This window comes from Phoxinus phoxinus (genome assembly GCF_949152265.1).
Source record: "Phoxinus phoxinus genome assembly, chromosome: 3".
Lineage (NCBI taxonomy): Eukaryota > Metazoa > Chordata > Actinopteri > Cypriniformes > Leuciscidae > Phoxinus > Phoxinus phoxinus.
The window spans coordinates 25,273,342-25,298,072 of NC_136878.1; the positions used below are offsets into that span (position 1 = coordinate 25,273,342).

Consider the following 24,731-nt stretch of genomic DNA (forward strand, 5'->3'; position numbering starts at 1 on the left):
CTTGTATTGACAATGCAAGAGTCAAGTCCTCTATAAAGTCAACTCCAGCACATCCCAAAGACTTTCAATGAATTTAAGGTCTGGATTCAAAGCTAATTAATGTGTGAAAATAATTCTTCATGCTCCTTCCCAACAGTTCTTTCACAATTTGACATTAGACACTGAATCTTGTCGTTGTCATCCTGGAATATGGCCATGATGTTGAACATGCTTGTTTAAGAAATGAAAAGCTAAACACTCCATCAATTAGAGTTAGACGAACTGTTGCCAAACATAACATGCTAGAAACATAGCAATCACTGCAACAATGATCCAATCATAGACTCTTAAGGATTTGCCTATTTAAATCCAAACAGCGACTTCTTTTTTGCCCTGGCAGTGTTCAATTGTCTTAATTAAATGTTTTACTTAAATAGTTGCGGCGCTCAAGGTTGTGCTGTATTGTGAATATACTGTACACTACCTTTCAAAGGTTAGAGTCTGTAAGATGTTTGTTCTCACCAAGATCATTTATTTGATCAAAATACTATAAAATCAGTGATATTGTGAAATATTACTACAATTTAAAATAACTATTTTAATATATTTTAAAATGTAATTCATTGCTGTGAAGGCAAAGATCCTCCAGAAATCATTATAATATGCTGACTCAGTGCTCAAGTCTTATTATTATCAATGTAGAAATGGATGTTGTTCTGCTTAATATGTTTGTGGAAATGTATTTTTGTGAATATTTTCAAAAGAACTTTCATTTATTTAAAATAGGAATCTTTTGTTACATTATAAATGTGCTTGACCAATTTAATGTATCCTTGCTGGGTCATTTATTTAAAAAAAGAATAATTACTGACCCCAAACCTTTGAACAATAGTGTAGCAGCAGCTCAATAGCTTGTTGGCAAAGAAGAACAGCATATTCACATGTTGAAGCATTTGTAAATGTGACCAAGCATGCATCTCTCATAAAGTCATTTCATAAAAACACTGCTTTGAATATCATTCAGAATATAATAAATTATGGAAAAAAGCTAATTGAGGACTATGGGCTTTTGACCTAGAGTCATAAAAGTCTCTGATTGTCTCCTTGGAGTGTTTTATGCAAGCTTTCAGTTACACTCACCTGCCAAATACACTGCAAAAGAAATAAACCGATGATAACGCACAAGGAACTGCAAAGGTTCCTCCCTTTGGACGAGTGCGCCGAAATAATCAGCCACAGTCTCTCCATAAAAGAAGTAGTTCACACAAATCAAGAAGTACCTGAAATACAAGGTGCATTTGTGTCAAGATCGGACTATTTGAGTGAAAGACACATATTTGACAGAAACTGTGTTGCGTTTTAACAATACACGGCCCCTTTCTTCTGCTTGGCTGTCGTCTTGATTTGTTTGCAAAACCCTGCAGGTGGGGCGTACTTTATGCTAGGTTCCAACATGGAAGTGCACTTTGCTCAAGTCCAGTTAATCACTACTTTATCTATGACAAAAGGTGACTGGTAAAACGTGAGAGAGTGGGTGTATGTTTGTTTGTAGTTGAGTGTTTGTATAGTTTGAATGTAAAGTACATAAATCAGAGAGAAGGGGGAAAGGGTGGAGAGAAGAGAAGCTTTAAACGGTGCCTTGTCTGCATTTTACTTACCAGCTTAGAGTCCTGAACCACGGCAGTTCATAGGAATGGTAAACTCTGTAGCCAATGGTTATAATTTCTTGAAAACACTTGATTTGAACACCCATAACCTATAAAAAAGAATTATAAAAAATGTCAAACATCTTTTTAAAATCACTGCATTGATTGATTCATATTGACTTTTAATTGAAAATATCTACATTATGTCAGTTTAAGTGGGGTTATAAATTAGCTAAATTGCCCATAGGGTTTGTGGGAGGGCAGCTAGGATGTTGTGTAAATGCTTGGTCTAGGAACCACAAATGCTGGCTAGCCAGTGGTCAGTGTGTTAGTCATGTTAATTTAATTTTATGTGGTACACATGTACTTATACTTACCACAAATATGAGCATAATGGGTCCCAAATAGATGATGAGGAAGAAGCCAGTGATCATTGTCATTGATAATATGCCTCTTATCCACCAGTTCTTCCATCTGCCGAGATCAATATATGTTTTTTTAATTAATTTGCATGAGTAAATTGGTCAAAACTACAGAATCAACAGTTAAACCAAAAGAATGAATCAAGACTACAGTTTAGTAGGAATCCCTTTGAGAAAGTTTACCTAAAAAAAATACATTTATAAGTGCTGGCACATCCCCACTTTTAAGGGTATAAATAAAAGCCACTAAAAGCCAGCGAAAGAGGTGGAAATTAAGCTGAGTAAAATGTTAAACTGATGACCCAGTGGTTTTCCTCAAATGTAGGTGTGTTCAACGGCATGAAATGGCACAAACAGAATGATGTATTGTTTAAGAAAAAACAATGATTTCAGTTTGATTTAAGCTTCCACTGTTGATCACTGAAGTTGTATTTTTGATGTTCTGAGATCTCTGAGAACAAAACGGATGAGATTGAATGGTGATGGAGCCATAAATGTAATAAATGAGGCTCCATGAGAGATGTGAATTCTTCGTTTTCTGGCCCAGAGTGTAATAAACGGTTTGCAGGTGCCACAACTCAAGCATGCTGCTGAAAATAATGAGAGGAGATTTGTCAATGGAGAGGAAGAGAAAGGGGAGGGAGAAAGAAAAAAAAAGAAAATCGCAGCATCATCACAAAGCGTAGCCAGGCGCCGGCATTCAGGCATGTCACCCTGCATTGGATCAGCGCCTCTGCGGTCTTTTAAAGAGACTGCAGCAAATCCCACCAACAGAGCAGCAAAACTGACGAGGATTAGGAGCGTTTTACCCACTGACCTACCCCCTAACCTCATCTGCATATCAAATATCACTAGAGTCTGTCTTATTGATCAGAATCAAAGTGAATAGCTGAGCAATACAACATTCTGTATGGTTATATGTCTGCTTTCAAAGATTAACCGGATACATTTTTACAAGGTACTTATTTTACTGAAAAATCCATCATATGTGGATAGGATTGTTCTTAAAGAATATTAGAGCACTGGTTTCCTTTTTCCCAGCAAAAACAGGTTCAACTAGTTTGTGAGACCTTAGAGACTCATAGTTGCCCGTGCGTATTGTACTGGGGCCTACAGTAAACGTACATAATGCTGACATAGACTGTTTGGGGAGTTGCTCATGAGCTCAGTGTCATTGGGTACCTAGATGACAAGCCCTCCAGGGCTTTGTTGAGACACTGTGGAGTGTTGTCTGTGGGAGGTGGCATGTCTGGTGTGTCCGCTTTGGAGTCGCCCTCCATTTCTCCTTCCCCTTCACCGGGAAAAGCAAGCCTGTCGTCTCCATCTGCCTCCTGCAGAGTGCAAACACACACACAGTAAGAACAAATTTATATAAACTAGATAATTCATGCACTTAGCCTACTCCAGGGCAGATAATTATCATTTTGAAGCGTAAATACAATCGGCAGAAGTAAAAAGCTAAACGTAGGCTATAAACAAACTACAACATGGTCGAATTACTTCAAATTCGCAAAGCTTCTGACAACTCTTTCAGTCTTTATTATGACGTTTAAAGTCCCTGATAACCTCTGTAGTCCCATTTAGACACTTGTTAGCAATTCATTTTCAAGACAAGTAAAAACTTTTTTTAAAAATATCATGAGCTTGTGCTAACCACAGACCTTATTACAGGCATTTAACCAAAAACCCATTGACTTCAAGACGACGGAAGCTCAAGTGTAAAAATGTGAACTCATTTCCAGGATTTGGCCAACAAAAATACGTCCCTCCAGCACTTTAATGCATGTTACAGTTTCCCCCATTCAAGGCGGATGAACTGTCTTGAGCATTAAATAGTCTTTGGTTGCATCTTATGTTGTTTTTTATGAATCCCAACATGGACATTGCCTTTTTAAGATGAATGTTAACTAAACGATAAAATCGATAATAATCAATAATGAAAATAATCAACAACTAATTTGATTATCGATTAGTCGATAGATGCTGTGCACTAGAAACCTTCAGCCAGTCACATTGCTTTACAGTGTTGAAAGACACATTTCTATGCACATAACGCTTATGGAACAAAATAGCGAAACAGAGTGAGCTGCTGCTGTGGGAAATGTACATGACCTAAGTTGTCAGAAACATATTATATTCTTCATTCTATAAGCTTCAAAATTTTACCGTGGCTTGCCCTGTCATGCTTTGATAGATGCATCTGTTTAATGCTTTTGAGACATGTTTTCCTCAGTACATAACTTCCATTTTATGGTTATATCCTTACCCGTAAATGTTAGAGTCCCGCAAGTATTTCCATTTTGCATAACCTGACAAGCAGCAAGTCTCCATTAAACGCCAGTCTTCAGTAAACAAGCACTGATGCACGCCAAACAAACAGCGCACAGTAGAATTATCCCAGTAATTCTGACTAAAACATGCATTTTGCTCAAATATGTCTTGTTAGAAATTAATGTAGGTTTAAAATTAGTTAATTAATCATATTTTTATTTGAGTAGTTACAATAAAGGGACTTTTGTTGGAGTAGAATAATATAATTTGTTCAAATGAGGGAACGTGTGTGTTCCTCATACCTCGTAGAAATTGTTTTTGTTGATTATCATTTTTAATAGAACCATTTTAACTTTTTCTTTAAAATGGTAAGCAATCAGTTGTATGTTGGTTTAGAAAGTAATGTTTCTATCTTAACCCTTTTTTGCAAATAATGTATAGCATAGCCTACATAGATACATTCACTACAATAGGCTAGATTTGTTTTCATAACCCTTATATTGCTAATTGTTTGGAGGACAACGTTGGGCAGGATGAGAAATAAAAATAAAAAAATGATTAAAATTAATTTTAAAAAGTAACGTAATTAAGAAAATTATATATTTTTTAACTTTTCATTAGATTCATTCAGATTAATGGTTTATCAAAATAATAATTTGATAATCATTAGATGCAGCCCTAGTCTTACGTAAATGGCCACTAAGAAACATGTTTGAAAACACTGAAAGACTGATTAGTTGACTAGTTGTTCAGGTAACCCAACTGTGGTATTGAAAATATGTAGTGCTGCACACACCCCAAACACTCACTAGGTGAGAGACACTTAAACGCAAAAAAACACCCAAGTCACTATGTCAATAAGCCAGTAGTCTTTTGCAATCACATTGAAATGCAGCTCTTCATGGAAATCGCAGATTTCCCAGTCAAAGTAATGGAGGGCGATGGAAGAAAGGATATTAGCCAGCATAATTTATGCAAATGCTAGACAAATGCCTCTGAGGAAAATCAATCGGGCTTGAGGACATGGCATTTGAGTAGGTGCAGTACAGTAGACTGAAGATATCCGGCTGCTTTCTCATCTTTCACTGTTGTCTTGGCCAACACAACACAACTACGAGCTAAAGAACAGAATAAAATATGGCTGGTAATGTTGTGACTCCTGTCACCTCTGTGAAAAATCTTCCACAGTAACAGTAGCAGAGGAAGCTGATGAATCAAGTGGAGGGGAAAGTACTAAAAGAGGAAAAGTTGAACCAAGGTGTCATCAACACAGATTGTGGTTATGAAGTGAAATAATGATCATGATCACAAGGGCTGGGTAACGAACGACATCAATTTCTCAATTTGAATCAATCTTCATTCTGATGAATCATGATTTTCAATTATCTTGGGTTTCTTAAATCCCAAGATCAATCTTTTAGTCTATGATGTTTTTTGTTGATGTGTGAACAAAACATTACTAAACTAGGGGTTTCAGCGGTTCGGTGAAAAGAGGAGTCAAACATTCCCTGGTGCTATTTTACAGTTTGATACTTGCGTTTCAGATTGTTAAAATAAGGCCCCAGGAGTGTAAATGCAAAATAGACCTGACACTTTTTCTATGCAATGTGTTACTTTGTTCATTTTATTACTAACTTTTCAAATCAGTCACTCAGTGACTTTTTATATATTAATTTACAGATTTTTAAATATAAAATTGTTCTAAGCACTTTATTATATGATCTGACCTGACATTGGTTATTTTTTATTTCACGAATAAACAGGATAAGTTAATATTACAAATGGTTTCTTTGCATTTATTTTAGATTTTCAGTACTTGGCTCGCTGTTCACATGGGTAGGGTACGTTGTAATATGTGTGTGGATGGCCGTGCTCCGTGGTCCGCCACCACCGAAGGCAATTTCTGACCCAGGGAAAATGTGTAGCTCATCCAATAAATCACATAAACCTTGTTGTTTTGTTACTTTTGATATGAAACAACATCTCAGCTTTCAAATCAGTCAATTTTATCTCTGCAATCTTAAATGTGCCACGACAGATCAATGTAGCGCCTCAGTTCAAGTGAATCGGCAGCATTGAGCGTACATGTCATGAACGATCCCAATTCATGCACACGGATCTGCGAAAACGACAAAAAACGCTGTATTCTGCTACCAGACCATTAGACGGCGATAAAACACTATAGACTGAACATGTAATACGCATGTGCATGACGTCATCGTTTTCAGAGATTCGCGTTTTTGTTGTTTACACAAAGACCATTTTCAAAAACTTGCACTTTGAAACAATTTTGAGCTCCCAAAACGCTGTTATCGTGTAAATGAACGGCCAAAACGCATACAAAGTTGTACGATTTTAATTTAACAAAAATAAAAAATAAACAGCACTTGGATTTAATAATGTGGACTCTGTTGTTAATTTTAATCTTTAATCTTATAGCAATACATAAACTGACAGGGTTCTTTTTATAGTTTACAGCATCAGTTAAAAGAGATTGGTTTCTTTTATGTGTATTTTACATGTTTTGTATCTGATCCAAATGAATCAATAATATAAATCGAATTGAAATCAAATCAAGAGCTTGTGAATAAGAATCAAATCTATTTGTAAAATCTGTGTCAATACCTAATGTTCACAGATAACATCACCACAGGGCAATGTTGCTGCCAAACCAGGTTCAGTCATTGCCAATTTGTAAGCCTCTTCGTGTGGCGGCAACTGCAGCAGGCCTCATCCTGGCAAGCCTGATGTTTAATTGTCTCAATCTTCAATAAATCTGTAATCTGAATTTAAATGCTGTGCCGACAGTCTAGTCTACCACTGCGATCACTGAGTCGTTTACAACGTAGCTGATCTGCCTTTCAGACTGAAAAAAAGACCCCAACAGCAGCTTGTTTACAGCACCTAAACGTAAAAGGGGCCATTGAAAACAAGCTACACATAAGTTAATATTTAATACTACATGGGTGATTCTCACGAAACCATTAAAACCCCACGGCACTAACGATTTTAAATATAAAATGTTATGTTATTTAGTAATATAAAAAAGCATCACACTAAAGATAATAATGTTCTTTACCATGCACAATGTGTAATTTCTATTTGGGATTGATTATTTTTCTATTTTACTGCATTTTCTGCTGAAATTATCATTACCGCAATGCGTCCGACTATGACTGAATGTATCTTATGTTGTAATTTAGACAAATAAAAATATTCAAAATAAAAATAAATGGATGTTCTACTAGATTATTTCAGATGACAGAAAAATTATTTACTGAATAATCATGTATAATAATAATGAAAGAAAAAAAAAAATCAGGAAAATGATCGTCCATGACTGATGTTCTCATCCAAATTTTACATTCCATCAATGAGATACGAGGGAGAAAAAGTCTGGTACTACTTTGATGACATAAAAGCCATTATTCCAGAGCCACAACCTGCCACATCCTCAGCTCGACACTTCTGTGTGTTACCTGAGATCTGGGCAAAGTACACAAACAAACGCGTGTAAAACACATCTGTTCTTGTTGTGTAGAACCGTTGTTTAGTGGTTGTAAAGAGATTAATATACACACGACATGTTCTAATGTTACCCTGTTTATTTCTGTTTTAAAGGAACACTCCACTCATTTTCCAACTCCCTTAGAGTTAAACAGTTGAGTTTTACCGGTTTCGAATCCATTCAGCAGATCTCCGGGTCTGGCGGTAGCACTTTTAGCATAGATCATTGAATCGGATTAGACCGTTAGCATCTCTCTCTTAAAAATAATCAAAGAATTTCTATAGTTTTCCTATTTAAACCTTGACTCTTCTGTAGTTCTGACGGAAAATGAAAAGTTGCGAGTTTCTAGGCCGATATGACTAGGAACTATACTCTCATTCCTGCGTAATAATCAAGGAACTGCTGCCGTACCATGGGTGAAGCAGGTGCAATGATATTACGCAGCGCCTGAAAATAGGACCCAGCTAGGTAACTTCCAACGTGACCGGCACTAAGTAGCGTAATATCATTGTGCCTGCTTCACTCATGGTACGGCAGCACAGTTTAGCATTTTCATGTTTGAAATTTTTAAAACTAAGCTTTTGTGAGACTCACCCACATTGCAATAATGTTCCTCTGCGGCCTACACAAATGCTCTAAAAATAACATTACTGGTATGTTACTCTTCTAACATAAAGGTTAATCCACATAGGCATTCATCTATGCTATTGCTACTTATTTTCGAATGGACAGAAATTCTGACTGAACTGTATTAAATGCACTGTAAGGACAGGCTATAGATAGAAGTGTCTTTTAAATGCATCAATATAAATTTCAGAAAGGAACCCTAAAGGTCATATAAAAGATATACCGTTGTCATAAGTAGTTCATGGCCTGAAAAAGATACAATGTGCTCCAAACATTATGCCAGTCTAAAGTCAGGCTCCTGTGAGTCTATGTTGGCTCTGTTATTTATAGCTTTCGTGTATTTTATGTTCGGTGGCGTTTCTGTCAAACCCCTTACTGGCATCCTAATTTGGCCATGTACGAACAAGACGAACAGTATAATTTCCAAAATTAGCCAAAGTCTTTAGACCAAGACTGTAAGAAACTGTGCTGAGAAGGTAATTGGGAGCAAGTTGCACTGAGAGGTAGAGTAGAGAGGTCACTCATGTCTAAAACAAGGCTCAGATTAAGGGTGGTAAAAGAAACCCTCTGCTCACTTTTTAATGAGGGCACACTCAAGCCCCCAGGAAACATTCATGGAAATGTACAGACCTGAGCAACACAGCTATTAGCTACATCAGTGTAGTCAAACTCATTTTGTGCAATTTGGAAATTAAATGGTCATTTCTGAAAAAAATAAACCTGAAGGCAACAAACAAACTGAAACATTATCCCATTCATACTCTGCCAGGACAATAGACAGATGACAGGAGAGAGTTTTTCTAATGCTCCAGATGAGTGGACCGATTATCCTGAGGGTTACACTAAATCGCAGCCTAGTAGCGTATTGCAATCCATTCAAGAAAAATAATCAGTGTTTATGAATGTGCACTGATATTTCCACTATTTAAATGGCACACAACTGGTCAATAGTCATACCAAAGACTATAGATGTACAAAGAAACTGGGAGAAACTGCAATAAGGGGGAATACGTCCTACCTTCTAAATAAAAGAGCCAATCACTGATTGGTAAAGCCATCGCGTCACTGCAGCTGCCGTTAGAAGCTCCGGCTCCCAAACAAAACCCGAGTCCTCGCGCTTAGGACTGAACATGCGCATTGGCTGGTTTATCATGAAAAATCAACCTTTTTGCACTATTTGAGCATTCAAAAAAAATATTATATTTAAATATTTATATTTAAATAATATTTATGGGACAGTTCATGTAAGATTTTGTTGCTGATTTGAAATATGTTATTTAATTGTGAGTTAGGCAAGCAGTTTTTGAGATTTCAGGATTCCCCCATTCAGACAGATAGGACTTGCTCTTGGATGCCTGAAGTAGCTGCACGGAAGTGTTGCCAATATGGCTGTCGAATGAACAAAATCTCCTTGAAAGGGACTTTGACTATAACAACAGCTCCTAAAATTAATCAACCAGTGTACTTTCAAATGGGCTATTTTGTATCTTTGTATCAAAGTGTCTTGCATCAAATCACTTACTGTTTCATCAAGATCAAATAATTTTGTTGTTACCAATACAGATTATAGATTATTGTTCAAATGTACGATTTGATTGTTTTATTTCTGCTGTTTGACACAATAATAACTATATTAGACTACAATTTAAAAACACAATATGGTTATAATAATAAAAATAATAACTATTATTATTACGTTCCTTAACAGACATTGATATGCAAATGGCGACGGTCATATGTTAATATGCTATTGTTGCACGCCGGCAACAAATTCAAGAATTTTTTAGAATTTGTTGCCGGCTTGGGGGCAGCTTTGCAATTTTAACATTAGTGTATGTCTCTACACAACAATGAGCTCTTTTATTTCAAGCAAGCAAGGAAAATCCATGATATGTGGCATTTAGAAGCAGGAGAAATGTCTGTGCATGTTTTCTTAAGAGCTGTGCGCTCCACACATGTATCCTCCAGCCTATAAGAGTCCTGAAAGTGAGGGGATAAGAAGACTATCCTGCTGATTAGCTGCTCCATAAATGAGACTACACTAATCCCCGAGAGAGAAAGAAGTGAAAAGCCCCAGTCCAGCTCCACCCCAGAAGCCACTCACCAAAACAAACACACAAATTCAGCCATCAGTCCCCACATCTCTCATTCGGTTTCTCCCTGCAGAGCCGGTGTCTGTAACAGAACGTGCTGAACAGACAGAGATCATGTAACCAATGAACAGAGGAAATGCCAAATAATCTGCCAAATCATCACTTTAGCTGCCTAATAAATCCTCTCTGAAGTGCTTCAAGGGTGAAAATAAAGTGTCAGTAAAGGACGATATCTTGACTGCAGACTTTTTCCCAGGGATGATTGACAGCTTGGCCCAGTTTTCACTGTCCCTTTAAATACTTTACAGCAGTGGCACAAAAAAAGAAGGGCTGATCAGGAATTCATACTGTTGCAGCAAATACCAACTGGACACGCTCACTGCTGATGTCAAAAGCGGACGCAGGCGAGTGGATGCAGCAGAATTCCTACCGCAGCATTGTGTACTGTATTCTGTGCTAATTAGTCCACTGTTGCATTATGAGAGAAAAAACACTGCTAAAAATACCAGCACAGTTGCTCACCAGCATGAGTTCTGCAGAAAACACATGCCCTTATTACCAGACATTACTCTGAAAGATGTGAGAAATGACTATGGCCCACATGTGTTAGCCAATCAAAACACTCTCTGCCAAAGCCATGAGTTTGAGGTGGGACTACCTGTTTAGCCTAACAATGGAAGACGGGGGAGTGTTCGGGAAATATGTTTGGAAAAATCATATGAAATGACTTAACCAGGAAAACGAGCTTGTCAACTAGCGATTATTGTTGTAACAACTCAATATTGATTTTGAATATCTGAAATGGTTTCAATACTAATTCTCTGCAGTATTGGCACTAGAGCTGCATTCAATGTATCGATACAACGATGCATCATCACACGCTCCTTGCCGATATGAATATCAATAAAGCTACTTCTGAATCAATTCCACAGCACATGCACATACTTGTGGAGTGCGCTTAATTTGAAATTTAAAATGAACGGGATAATAGGGCTATGCAATTAACAGAATTTTAGTTTCGATTTCGACTTCCACCAATCCTGAAAAACAATGAAGTGGAAATAAAACTATCATTGTGCCACATTTCTTTCCTTTCCTCTAAAGGTGGAGTAAGCGATATTTTAACAACGCTGTTTGGAAGTTAGTCAGACCGACACACAAACGAACAACAACAAATGTGTGTAGCCAATCAGCATTATGGAGTGTATGACGGTGGAGGAGAGAAGAAACAAGAGGGAGACTTGAAGAAAGGCTGCAGAAATAGAGATGAGACACAATACAAAAAAGAAAAGCTCAGAAGAAATCACTGGAAATTGAATGGGTTATGACTGGGCAAGAGCTTTAGGACCAGCGTCAATATTAGAAAAGCTTTCCATCGCTGGAGAGAGCCAAGCGGGAAGGCCTGAAAATAGACGTGGACGTTGCTTTGATTCGCTCCACACGTGAGCAACACTGGGTTTGAGTGTCATTGTTTGTCTGGAGCTGCTGTGCTGTGCAACTAACAACCAACGCTGTGCTGTGCAACTTACAAACCAAACCTTGTTTGTAATTACTATTGTGTACTGTTACTACTGTACGTTCATTTTTCCTGCGCTTCCTTGTCATTCGTTCATCTTCTGCGCTTTATTTTTCGTGAAGCATTATTTTGTTGTGCTTCTGCTATGACAAACAGACATCCACTCTTGGATTGCGTGCGTAACAGATGCCAGCCAGTGATGGTCGCCCTGACGACTGCTAGGGAATGCTGTGTTTGGCGTCATTGTTAGTGAACTCGCCTCTTATGCCGGGGGATAGGGGTTTGAGACCGACTCGGAGCAGGGCGGTTAGGATTGAAGTGTGAGTTTTGGAGGAGGAGCAATGAAGAGAGGGGTGTGTTTGTTTGGGTTGATTTAAAAAAAATATCAACAAATGTCCAACAGCGTTTTCGAAATATAGCTTACCCCAACTTTAAAGTGGTGTGCTTTCGCCTCTCATTGAAAGCACAAACTTAAGCCCAGACCAGTAAAATCTTGTAATGTGACTTTTGTAATATGAAGTCTGTATGGGACATACTTGATAAAACAAAAAAAAGTTGTTAAAAGTGAGCTAAGCTAAGTTAAGCTACATGTTCTGTTTCTCAGGTAGATTTCTGTGCACAATTTAGCAATACAAGAAAAGTAAACTGCAATGGGTGTGCTAAACGGTCAATTGACGATACAATAGACCGTTACATAGACTTACATAAAAAACTTAAAGGTTTGTTTATTTAAATGGTATCTTTCTATTGTATCTGGGCTATTGTTTAACTTCTGCTGTACTGCAGAGGTCCTACTCCGCCTATAGTTGGCAACAGCCCTGTATGCAGTGTTCAATAAAGAGCAGTTATACTAAATTCTGCTGAGAATTTTAGTTCAGTACTGACACGTTTCGGATATGTATTGTATCTTGGCCTCTGTATCATGATACATATTGTAACTGTTGCAGATACACAGCTCTAATTGATACACTGGTACCAGCTGTGTACCAGTGTACCGTATTTTAATTAAAAGTTTTCTGTGGTAAATTGCAGAAATAGGGCAAGAGCCATTCTATGGCAGAGGCCAGGCTGGAGGATGTGCGGCGCAGAGGTTATGATGGTCCACTGAACTCCAAACACAGCTGAGGTGGTACATTGAGCAGAGCACCATGCTAAAGCCCAGAGAGACTCAGGCTAATGATGCTTCTCTTAGTTAAGGGAAAAGAAAACAAGATACTAACTGAAAACCATAACACTCAGCTCTCAGTGAAAGTGAAGGGCTGTAAATACTGCTAGTTACTATGAGTGATGGAAAGAGATTGACCTTGAGAGAACTGGCTGAGGGGCTCTAGATGGACAGGCAAAGCTCGGCCTGTGTGACATCAGCGTTAGTCTTATAAGGTCAGTGGTCTCCAGGACAAAAACACAATGTTCTTTCAGAGCCTTTTCTTTGACTAAATCTGTGGCATTTATTTCCATATAAAGGATAAACCAGTTGCCCTTGCAGAAGTATTTGTGAATAAACAAAAGCTCAAAATATTTAATTAATAATCAACACTGAATATGCTGAAATCTCCAGAGTCTTGGTTACAACATTTTAACTCTTTCGCCGCCATTGACGGAATTTTCCGGCTTTCAGTGTTTTCACTTTTGTACGGTAGATGGCGCTTTTACGCATCTTCTGAAAGAGTACTGAATCTCCTGATCAAAACACATGCCAAGATGATGCAGAAAGAAACAAGCGATATAATATGTAATCATAAGCTTAAATCATAAGTAAAATAATGTGATCATCAACATTAAACACCATATAAATCAAAATTGTCTAATGTTACTGAATGAAATGTCGACTTGACTTGTGACTTGACGAGCTGCAGTGGTGCGTTCAAGTCCTCCTGGGAAGTCGGTTATTACGACGGCAAGTCACTTTGGTCGGAGTAAGATGGCGGCGTACTTTCTCTTAATAAATTACACAAAAATACAGCAAGGTTCTTAAACTCTAGAAAATGAAGAACAAAGAAATGTGCATCAGGTGTGCTTTGCTTTTATGTTTTTAATTCGTTTATGAAGCCACTGCAAACTTTATCGTCACAAATTATATTGTTATATTATAATGCCATCATATTCTGTGGGGCAATTAGAATACTTCGCAGTAAATAGAAAAGCCGTACAATATCACTGCTAAATACCTTTACGTATTATGGTATTCCGCCATGTTTCCGTCACTGACACGCCCCCAACTCGTAAAGATCGGGGCTTAAAGAAAATCCCGAGCTTCCCACTCGTATTTACAACATTGTGGTGGCGTTCATGTGCCTTGAGGACTTGAACATAGGGCAATTATATTTTTGTGAAAATGACCAAAAAAGCTGCTGGCTGGCAACTTTTTTTAATTTATTTTTTATGCTATCTGAAAAAGAGTTAAAAAATAATAATACTCTTGTTTTCAGACAAAGTAAAATAATAACTGTAGAATATTATTGACCTAATTTAAATAATTTCATATTTTTATTTTATTATTATTTAAATAAACAAGTATACTTATATTAAATATATATATTCATCAAATTTGGATTTGTTATGTAAAGTTTTGGGTTGAAGACCCATGATGCTCTCGGCCCTATACTATCACTTTCGCAATCATAAGACAAGTGCTGGTCCACTAATTTTTCCACGCCCACTTGAAGGAAACTTTTCCAGGGGAAACAGTATAATGGTCTAGTGTTAGGTCTTTATAAGACAGTTCAAGAATAGACATGACAGGAAGCCTTCACACACAGATCTCCTTCACAAGCCTTGTCTGTGACTAAAAACATTTGTAACTGTTACTACTCAGTCATGAGTTCAATTCATCCATTACCAGGATGGCTGCTGAGTTACTCACTTCTCAACTTTTTCACAGTGTGATTTGTTGTCACATGCGATATACCCAAACGCTCAGCTATCATCATCCCTACATCATTTCCAGGGAAGAGAAAACGGCTCTAGCCCAATCACATACACACAAAGAGCAAACCGATTGTAAATAGATTCTGATCGAAAAAGCTAAGCATTTAATGTCTAAAGTATTCATAAAAACAAAGGAACTGATAACTGATAACAAAACACTGACTTTGAACTTTTGAACATTTCTTAACTGTGAAAAACTAAATTACACTTGACCGACACAGAGCTAACTCAAAACATATTTCAGCTCTTAAATAAATATTTCCCAATATACCTTTAAAACTAAATACATTTTTCAGCTCAAGAATGCATAATGACTTCACTTATCCTGTAAAAAAAGTTTTAGGCCTGTTATAACACGTTCAAAGGCACCCAATATGTTTCACAATAAATTAACGTTATTTAAAACAGTTGCCATAAAATGTTTTTTACACTACAATTTCTCTGATACAAAGGAATACAGAAAATTATGTTTAAAATACCAAAACAGCAGCAAAGGCACTGGCTGACCTTAGCGGAATAATTCACCCCCAAAATACAAACTGTCCTCATTAACTCACCTCCTTTCAAAACTGCATGATTTCTTTCACCAAAAGGATGATAATAGTCACCATTCACTTTCATTGTATGGAAAGAAGCAACGAAAATGAATGGAGACAGACAGAGACGGTCATTCTGCCAACTTCTCCTTTTGTGTTCCATGAAAGAAAGTCGTGCTTGTTTGTAATCATGATTCATGAGGGTGATTAAATGGTACATTTTAATTTTTGGGTGAACTATTTCTTTAAATACATGCTCTGAACTCTAATTTAAATGACATTAAACATCTCTGTATGACACACCAGCTGATTCTGACAGCTGACCGTGTTTCAAATCCTAGTGAGCTGCCTACAGTACACTATTTTTGAGCATGACAAACTTACCTAATTAATGGTCAAAGTGTTCAGAACGTTCCAGACACGTCTATGAAACCCAAAATGCTGTCTAGTTAGGCAGCTCACTAGGTTTTGCGACACAGCCACGAGGCGTGTTTGGCTCAGCAACTTCATATGAGGCAACCGCCAGTTTAAAGATAAAATGAATTAAAGGGACAGTCCCATAACACAAATGTCACCACATATAATCCTAATATTACCTTAAGCGAGTTGTTTTTGTGTAATATTTGCTCATGTTGAAGCGGTCTGACTGGTTGCTCGTTAGCTGATTAGCTAGAAGGTCATTCGCAATCGACTGTGTGAGAAATAAAGCCTCCTGAATGAACATGTTCTCCATAAATTACCTTGTCACTGATATTTTCCGTGCTGTCAGGGTCTTCTCCTCCTCCTCTCCGTCTCAGCTCCGTCATTTTTGCTTATTTCAGTCTAAATGATACATAGATATCGTCGGAGGTCCGCGTTAAAATGAAGCAGAGCGGGGTTCGTGTCAGCCTCAATAATCCGGTTAATTTAACCGACTGCGACCATCAAAGTGTCTCCCGCGGCAGGTGGAGGGACAGACAGCCTGCGTGCATTTGTTTATGTCCGCAGATCTGCTGCTGTTTTGTTAGTTAAGTGAGAGACCAACCCCCTCTCTCTCTCTCTCTCTCTCTCTCTCTCTCTCGCTCTCTCTCTCTCTCTCTCTCAGTGACTCAACATAAAGAGGAAACACTGCTCCACTCTGCGGCTGGAGTTCAGTGCACTTCACTTCTCAAACTCTTACGACAGTCCATATGTGATTGTTTCTGTGAATGTTGTTGATGATATGTGAAGTCATCATGATGATGAACTTGGCTATATTGTGAAGTCAAGACATCTCACCACCATGATGACATTCTACCTTGAACCTAAAACTCTCACAGTCTTTTCTTGGACTGTAATACTAGCTCTCATATAATTGTTAACACATTAAAGTTAATAATTATCCTAGGGAAGTTTCATTTACATAAAGCTAAGGTACTAATATATTAAGCCCTCCCTTTAGATTTTTCTGTAGGCTAGATCTAAAAAATATTGTATGACTCTATGAATGCAATTACCAGAAATAAGATTTTTTTTAAATCTCTTATTCTGAGAAAAGTCTGTAGAACTTAATGTTTTACATATGCTACAAGAAAATGTGTACATTGATCAAGATAAAGAAATGTCTTCTGATAACGCATATCAGAAATAGAAAGATCTGTTAGGCCTAGGCTACATGTGTCCAGCTATTGACTCACCCCTCATGTTGTTCCAAACTTGTATAACCCTTTTCCCATATAGTGAAAGTGAATGGTGGTGACTATGACTATTGAAAGAAAGTGAGTCATACAGGTTTGAAACAACGTAATACATTATGACAACGACTAAATTTTGTGTTAATTTACTATCCTTTTAACCCTTAATAGGTAGACTATATTTGTTGGCAGATTAAAAATGCCTGACCCCTTATGATCAAATTCCCAAATTTCACCACAAGATTATCATCATTTACAGTAGGCCTACTCACACTTATGACGTAGCTGTATAACTTTCTCCGGTTCCCCGTTTTGTTTTCTTCACTCCTTTGAAGGGTGAACAGAAGAAAAATGTTGTCCTCACAATGGCCCTCATTTATCAATCTTGCGTCGAAACGGGCGTATATGTTGGCGCAAGATTATGCTTACACTCCTCTCACCGCCTGATTTATGAAGCTGTGCGTACCTTTGAAATTCAGGTGTACGCAAACCTGCCTCTTGATAAATGCCGCGGCTGAAAACGATCGTCATTAGATTAACACGCCCCTATATATTCACGTCTCCGCCTCCCCCACGCCCTCATTTTACGCCATGGACACACGGAAGACGGCAAAGAGGAGAAACTTCTCCGGTGGAAATCCAGTTTAAATCGCTGGTTGGTTGAGCAAATTACCTATCACAAACAATGCATTATTTTACAGCACGTGTTTTGAAACTATTAGCGTTGAATTTCGTATGACGTCACATGTAATAGGGTGTACAATAGTGATGATGATGTGAATAATTGCATGACAATTTGTAATATTTTTCTTATTAGTAGCCTATTATGATTTTGATTATTAATGACGCTTATTGTTATTTAGAAGAAGAATGTCTTTGTCATTATTATTATTTGTATTAGGCTATAGGCTAATTATTGTTTATTTTATTAATTTAATAAAGAACTCTGTCTCTTATTCCAAAAGATCCATGTAGGCTACTTTTGTGTCTATTCGTTTTTCCTTTTTAAAGTAGGCTAATTGAAAAACGAAAAATTAACGGTTGTCTTTTTAAAACGCAAAGTTGAACACCAAAAGTTTAATTTGAACTGGCAACACCAACTGCTGCGCAAAAAAAGTAGCCTAAATATCGACGAATTTTCAGATTTTTGTTTAATGACTTTTTGCCCCTTTATTAAACATGTAAAATATACACAAATTAATATGGAAAACATGTCGATTTTAATGGTTTTCTAAGGTCAAATTAGAATCTGGAATTGATATTTTCCCGCAGTGATGAATGAGAAGAGCCAATATTAAACTATTGTTTTCTAAGTCGGCTAAGATCTCCATTTCGCTGTTAAGCAGATGCGCTTTTAGAGAGAAATGCACCTTTCATACGGATTACTTAATCAGAACAAAATGTATTAGCTTTCGATTCGAATTTGTTCGTTTTAAAGTGGACATTTCAAGCTTTAGATAGGCTATATTTTGTTTCAGTTCTCGCGCTCCAGTTCACGGAGATCATGAAACTGATTGTTTTATTTTATTTTACAAAAGCACAACGTTTTCTTGTAGTTACAAATAATGTATTATTATTTTCAGTATGACCAGAAATGATGGAGTATTTTAAATTGTTTCACTATTGATAGGAAAAAGTGTTCGCGCGCGCGCCTCCGTGCCATCCAGTGCGCGTTCCACAATCCGCTCCACAAACCCTTTGGATATGCGTCAAAATCTTGTGTTTATTTGTGATAATCTAATGGTGCTTTTCCATTACCAGTACCAGCTCGACTCGACTCAGCTCGTCTCAGCTCGTGTCGGCTCGGCTCGCGTTTCGCTCCGTTTTCCATTGCATATAGTACTTCCACAATAGTACACTGGTCGTCATAGCGACGCGACACACACCCGCTACCCACACACACAGGACAATGGAGGAAATCGAGTGTATGCTGTTTTACATAATATTAGTAATAAAGGGTATATCACGCAATCTCTGGCAAAACTATTTAAAAATGCCAGGGTTATTCAGGATACTCCGTCTGGCGCGTGCAATGATGGCGCAGTGAATAGTGACGATTCTCGCTGACCAATCAGCAGTCTTCCGTGCGTCACGTCACGTTTTAGTATCGCCTCAGCTCGCTTAGAACCTCGCCGAAGGTGATACGAAAAAAAGTACCTGGAAGCAGGTACCGGTACAACTTTTACACAGTGGAAAACCAAACAGAGGCGAGTTGAGTCGAGGCGAGGCGAGCCAAGGCGAGCTGGTACTGTGCAGTGGAAAAGCGCCATTAGTCCTGTATTATTATTGTCTAACCCGTATTATGAATGTCATTTGACGAATTGCTTTGTTCCTTTTTTGGATAAAAGCGTCTTCTAAATATAGCCTAGTAATAATGATGATAATTATTATTATTTGCGGACACGGACCCCAAACACACCGCGTCTTCAGGTGACTGTAAATGCGCAAAAACTGTTTCCATTGCAGTTTTGCGAAATATTCCTTTTTCGAATTGCCTGAAAAACCACCTCATGCGAGCGTAAAAACTTTTTTTGCGATAAACGCGAGTTTTTGCGAAATTGACGTGTTTCCATTGGGCGTATTTTCAATTCGCAATTTCAATTTGCGCAATTTGAAGGGTAATGGAAACGCATTACTGAACCCAGTCCGTGCGCGCATGCCGGGCTTAACTCACAAAAATAAACACTGAAGTTTATAATTTCTGTTTTTGTTTTTTTACAGGGTCATAATATATCATATCTTTAGTTTGTCAGTGCGTTTTGTGGTGTTAGGAATTGTTTTTCTGCGCATTTCAGCACTAACTCAAAACGTGCGTACATGTACACCACCTCCTGAGCTGGCGTAGGATTTGAGCGTGCCGTACGCCAACGTCCATATTGATAAATCGCAAAGTCACCGTGGTTTTGGGTGTACGCCAGGTGTACGCTGGAAATTTGGTGTACGCACTTTTGATAAATGAGGGCCAATATGTTTACACAATACTCCCAAGTGTTTGGATGAGGTGAAATTATGATCAGAATTAATTATTATACTTTTTTTTTTAGTTGACAGGAAGCAGGTTAAATTTGTGGCATTCATGTTGCTTGTTTACTGTCAACTGTCATGAGTTTGTGTACGTTACATCCGCCAGCTGGAGGGCCTATGATCTCCACCAGACCAGAGGACACTCCTCTCGACTCCTTTGCGCTCCCGTTATGAACTACATTACCCATAAACCATTGCCAGGACTCATTAGGATTTGATTCGTCCCACCTGTGGATCATTAGCTTGTTTGTGTTTGCCTATTTACGCTGTGTTTTTTGATAGCCTGGTTAGTGTTCCAACTATCCAGTGTTTCGTGTTCTCTGCCTGTTTTTGACTACTATTATGGATTGTCCTAAATAAATGCTGCACTTGGATCGCTCATAAAGTCTCAGAGCAGTGAATCATAACAGTACACCACTGATTTATAAAAAAATATGTAGATTTGTCCATATAGATCAATGGTGTACACACAAGCCAAGGCACGGCAATTTACAGGTTGCTTTCATTAATTTGTTTTCAAATAGAGGTGTCATGATGCCGTTTTATATTTTAAAACATATAGACATGAATTACTTTGTATTTTTATCTATGTAGTAATAAATGATATGATAAAGTGCCATAGCAAACAAACAGATGAGTGGTTATTGGCTCATCACTCAGATTACAACACTGTCTCTCACTTCCTCAGTGCAGTGGTTAACTGGACACCCAAATTTAAACATTCATGTTCCATAGAATGGATCGTTTCTCAGACAAATGAGCGTTCAGCGGTGTTCCCGGAAACCAGTGATCAAACACCTCAGTGCTTTCACCAGACTTAATACCAGGTTTTGCTGTAGCCATTAGCGATCAAGGCAAACATGAGTTTTCCAAGCACAATGAATGCGGTCTCGATTAAACCGCTTATATTAAATTTGTTCAATTTAAAAAGTGTGAAATCATATTTGTTCTATATTTTTATACATTTTCTAAAGTCGTTCTATTCATAATGAAGTTTTTGGCCTCCTAGATTTTATATTCATTCACTATACTGGAAGTTAATATGGAAAAAAAACTCATTTGAGGACATTGGTGGTGATAAACAGCAAGTATTTAATTGAAATTAAATTAAAAAGTATGAGTACCATATGTATTGCGTCATAATAACAGGTATAAGGGGTTTTTTTATGGGGGGCAAGGGTTTCATATAATTGTTTTTCAACACAAATATACAATGAACATTCAGCTACCACAGTTTTGCACACTAGATACTGTAGTAATGCAGTCTATCACAAGACCACCAAACAGGGACAATCCGTGTGTATTTCATCAGTTCTGAGATCAGTCCTCAACATCCGTACATAGAATATAAAAGTCATTCCAGAGTCATGGGACATCCCATGTTCTCTGTATATCCGCCTAAAACTGTACACAAAACCTTCAGGATTGACTCGTTAGATAATGCCATAAAAATGAGCCAAAAAAACAAAACAAAACAAAAACAATGCCAAAACATGTACAATACACTGACACAGAAAGTCAGCTGTGTTAGACATGCAACAAGTAACCAAACTTGCTGAAAAATTACAGACAAAACAAATTCATAAAAAAAGAAAACCTTATAATTGCATAAATACTTTGTACAGTTCATCTCACTGTAAAGAAATGCACTCTTTCAAAATAATAGCCCACAACATAATGCATCTGATAAAACAATGATTACTCCATGTCTCTACACGTCAGGGTGCAAAAATAATTTCAGATTGATAAAGCCGTTTGATCTTTGAGCTGCTTGTCGACAGCAAAATCCCAACAGCTTTGTGATGTTATGATTGCACACTGAATTACAGTACATTAATACAGAATAATTCAACTATAATGAGTGCATATTAGTTTGTACGGAAATCATACATAAAACTGTAACAAATGTTTCATCTTTTAAAGTTGAAAGTGTCAGACAGTTTAAAAGGAAGAAAGAGAAAGATATTCTCTCTATTAATCAAAGCAGCACTTTTGATAGGTATTGCCCACAGTATCAAAAGAAACGCAAAAAAACAACATACAAACAAAAAAAGAAAAGATGAAACAAATTTTCTATTTCATAGTCATGCCTAAGGTAGAGAGAAAGGAGGCTTCCAGTCCATCAAAAAGTGTTCAATCCCTTTTTCTTTACACATAACTTTCAAGCTACAGTCTTTCATCAAATGTGTGTGGAGTGAAATCATCAGTAACTATTGCTTTCATGATCTACAGACGTTTAAACTGGTGCAACATCGCAAACGGTTAAAATTGAGATTTTAAGAATAAGAATAGTGAAAACATAAAAAAAAAATTAAAAAAAAGTCAGATCAACATTTAAGTCATCTAATTCATATTAGTTAGGAATAACAAACAATTGCATTGAGGACTGTCAGAAAAGTCCCACAGTAAAACATGAGTATTAACTCTTGACACTTCAGACACGTTTCATATTATAGTCTGTCATCTAACTTTCTGTCTTTAAAACATGTATAAAAAAAAGGTAGTGGAATCATTTAAAGGTTGAATGAATCCTGTCATTAAAAATGATTTACAGTGGTCAAAATCATCAGTCTTTGATCTAAAATCAACATTTACATACTTCCACTGACCTACTGTTAAAATATATAATAGTAATTACAAATCAAGGCAGTTTGGCAACAAAATTTAAACCGAAAAAACTCTGTCTATGGCAACTGGCTGATACTGTGGGCAACACTTCAACAGAACATAGAAAACAAACAAAATAATTAAGCATTTGCATAACTAGACAAGCTAGTAATGTCAACCCACAAACATTTATCAACATTCATAGTCCCCAATATTATTCCCGCTGGGATGCTGTGACTTGTGACATTGACTACACACACGCACGCACACGCACACATTTTTGTTCTTTTAAAGCCAAGAGTGATTTTTAACATACTGTAATACTATATTACAAGCAATGTGTTGTTTTCATTTCTTCTTTTATCTCTTAATAATGACTTTTGTTTCACTGTTTCAAGTTAAAAATGCCATTGTAAGTATTTACAATATAAACAAATGTCATCTCGTTTCATCAGGAAGCGTTTTATACGCATTGCTTTTTCTAAAATCTAAACATTGCCGACTTTGTGGAGGATGCCAATGAGATGACGGAGCAAACTGCAAAAGAAAATGCATGAATGGAAAAGTAAACTAACAATCGTCTCTCTTTAATGTTGACACTTCTGCAATATATGAAATTATGAGCATTAGTGATCCCATTTTGGTCTACGTCTGTGATTTACCAATGGGATTTTGCACGGGGAGCGGTGTTGTGGGTTTTTTGAGGGCGGTTGGGTGTTTTTGGGGATGTGACGCGGGGTGAGGGTGATCTAGTTTCTCGGGCTTTCTTCAGAGCCCCGCTCATGCTGCAGGTTGTAGTAACAGTTCTGACACACACGCACAGGAGAGGAGATTTTCAGCCGCTTGATCTCTGACTGAAAGCGACTGCACCTAAAGGGGACGAGCAACAAATTGTGAAACACTGAAAATTATTTAGTCACTGAAATCATAGTCTATAATTATAATAATTATGAAATTATCAAGACATTTTAAAGATTTAAAAAACAAACAAACAAAAAACTAAACTAAACACCCCCTCCCCCCCAACAGTTGCAGTGGTCTTTTCGTAATGGGTATAAAAAAAAAAAGTAGTACTAAAAATTATATATATATATTACTGTGGGCAACACTTCAACAGAACATAGAAAACAAACCAAATAATTAAGCATTTGCATAACTAGACAAGCTAGTAATGTCAACCCACAAACATTTATCAACATTCATAGTCCCCAATATTAATCCCGCTGGGATGCTGTGACTTGTGACATTGACTACACACACACACGCACGCATAATATATGGACTAAATACATTTGATTATAATACATGTATATGTGATGCGATCTGGGAAAACCCGTCGGATGTCGCGCTGGCACGTTTTCAGTAAGGTCTAAAAATAGATTGAATGTCAGTTTGTCAAAATTGGGTTTTCATTAAATTATTATTCTATAACATCTTGTCTATCATCTCTAAATATATCTTAGGAAAATTCGCTAGTTTAGTGCAGAAAAATGGCGATTTATAGTGGCAAGCTGAAAAGACTGTGTCTTTCTCTTTAAGAACACGCACGGCGGAGCGGAGGTGCAAAAAAACTTAATCGCGCTCAGCTCTCCTTCTCTTAACACTACAAAGACAGTTCACCTATCAAAATAAACCACATATCAGAATAAAGGTCCCACCAGTCCTGTGTAAACTACAACGGCACGCAAGTTTTTATTTATTTATTTTTATCCAACGTTATTGTGTGATGCGGAGCAGCGCACAAGAGAACAACGGAGTCTGAAGTAGCTCGCTTAAAAGATCTTGCTTGACTTCAGATGACCATAACTTTTGTTACAGAAAACGATAAAAGAAAAAGAAAACAGATTTGGAAAGGGCTTGAAAACAGCTTTAATATGGTATCAAAACCTGTAATATGTCAAATTTTACCATGTGGTGGGTTT

General features: G+C 37.3%; 2 protein-coding genes across 6 annotated transcripts in view; both read right to left on the reverse strand.

The window, feature by feature from the left end:
• cds1 (CDP-diacylglycerol synthase (phosphatidate cytidylyltransferase) 1) overlaps positions 1-16,680 on the reverse strand; it is a 24,687-nt gene extending 8,007 nt beyond the window's left edge. Inside the window, exons 1-5 of the mRNA XM_079608359.1 lie at positions 16,267-16,680; positions 3,230-3,378; positions 2,003-2,099; positions 1,638-1,735; positions 1,120-1,259 (exon numbers count right to left, since the gene is read on the reverse strand). Coding sequence (XP_079464485.1) covers positions 1,120-1,259; positions 1,638-1,735; positions 2,003-2,099; positions 3,230-3,378; positions 16,267-16,332 — 550 coding nt within the window. The 5' untranslated portion in view covers positions 16,333-16,680. The remainder of the gene's footprint in view (positions 1-1,119; positions 1,260-1,637; positions 1,736-2,002; positions 2,100-3,229; positions 3,379-16,266) is intronic.
• A 4,592-nt stretch (positions 16,681-21,272) lies between these two features.
• Positions 21,273-24,731, reverse strand: part of wdfy3 (WD repeat and FYVE domain containing 3) — an 82,797-nt gene continuing 79,338 nt past the window's right edge. For all 5 annotated transcript variants that reach the window (XM_079608612.1, XM_079608609.1, XM_079608611.1 and 2 more), the window contains one exon: positions 21,273-23,679. In XM_079608612.1, coding sequence (XP_079464738.1) covers positions 23,559-23,679 — 121 coding nt within the window. In that variant the 3' untranslated portion in view covers positions 21,273-23,558. The remainder of the gene's footprint in view (positions 23,680-24,731) is intronic.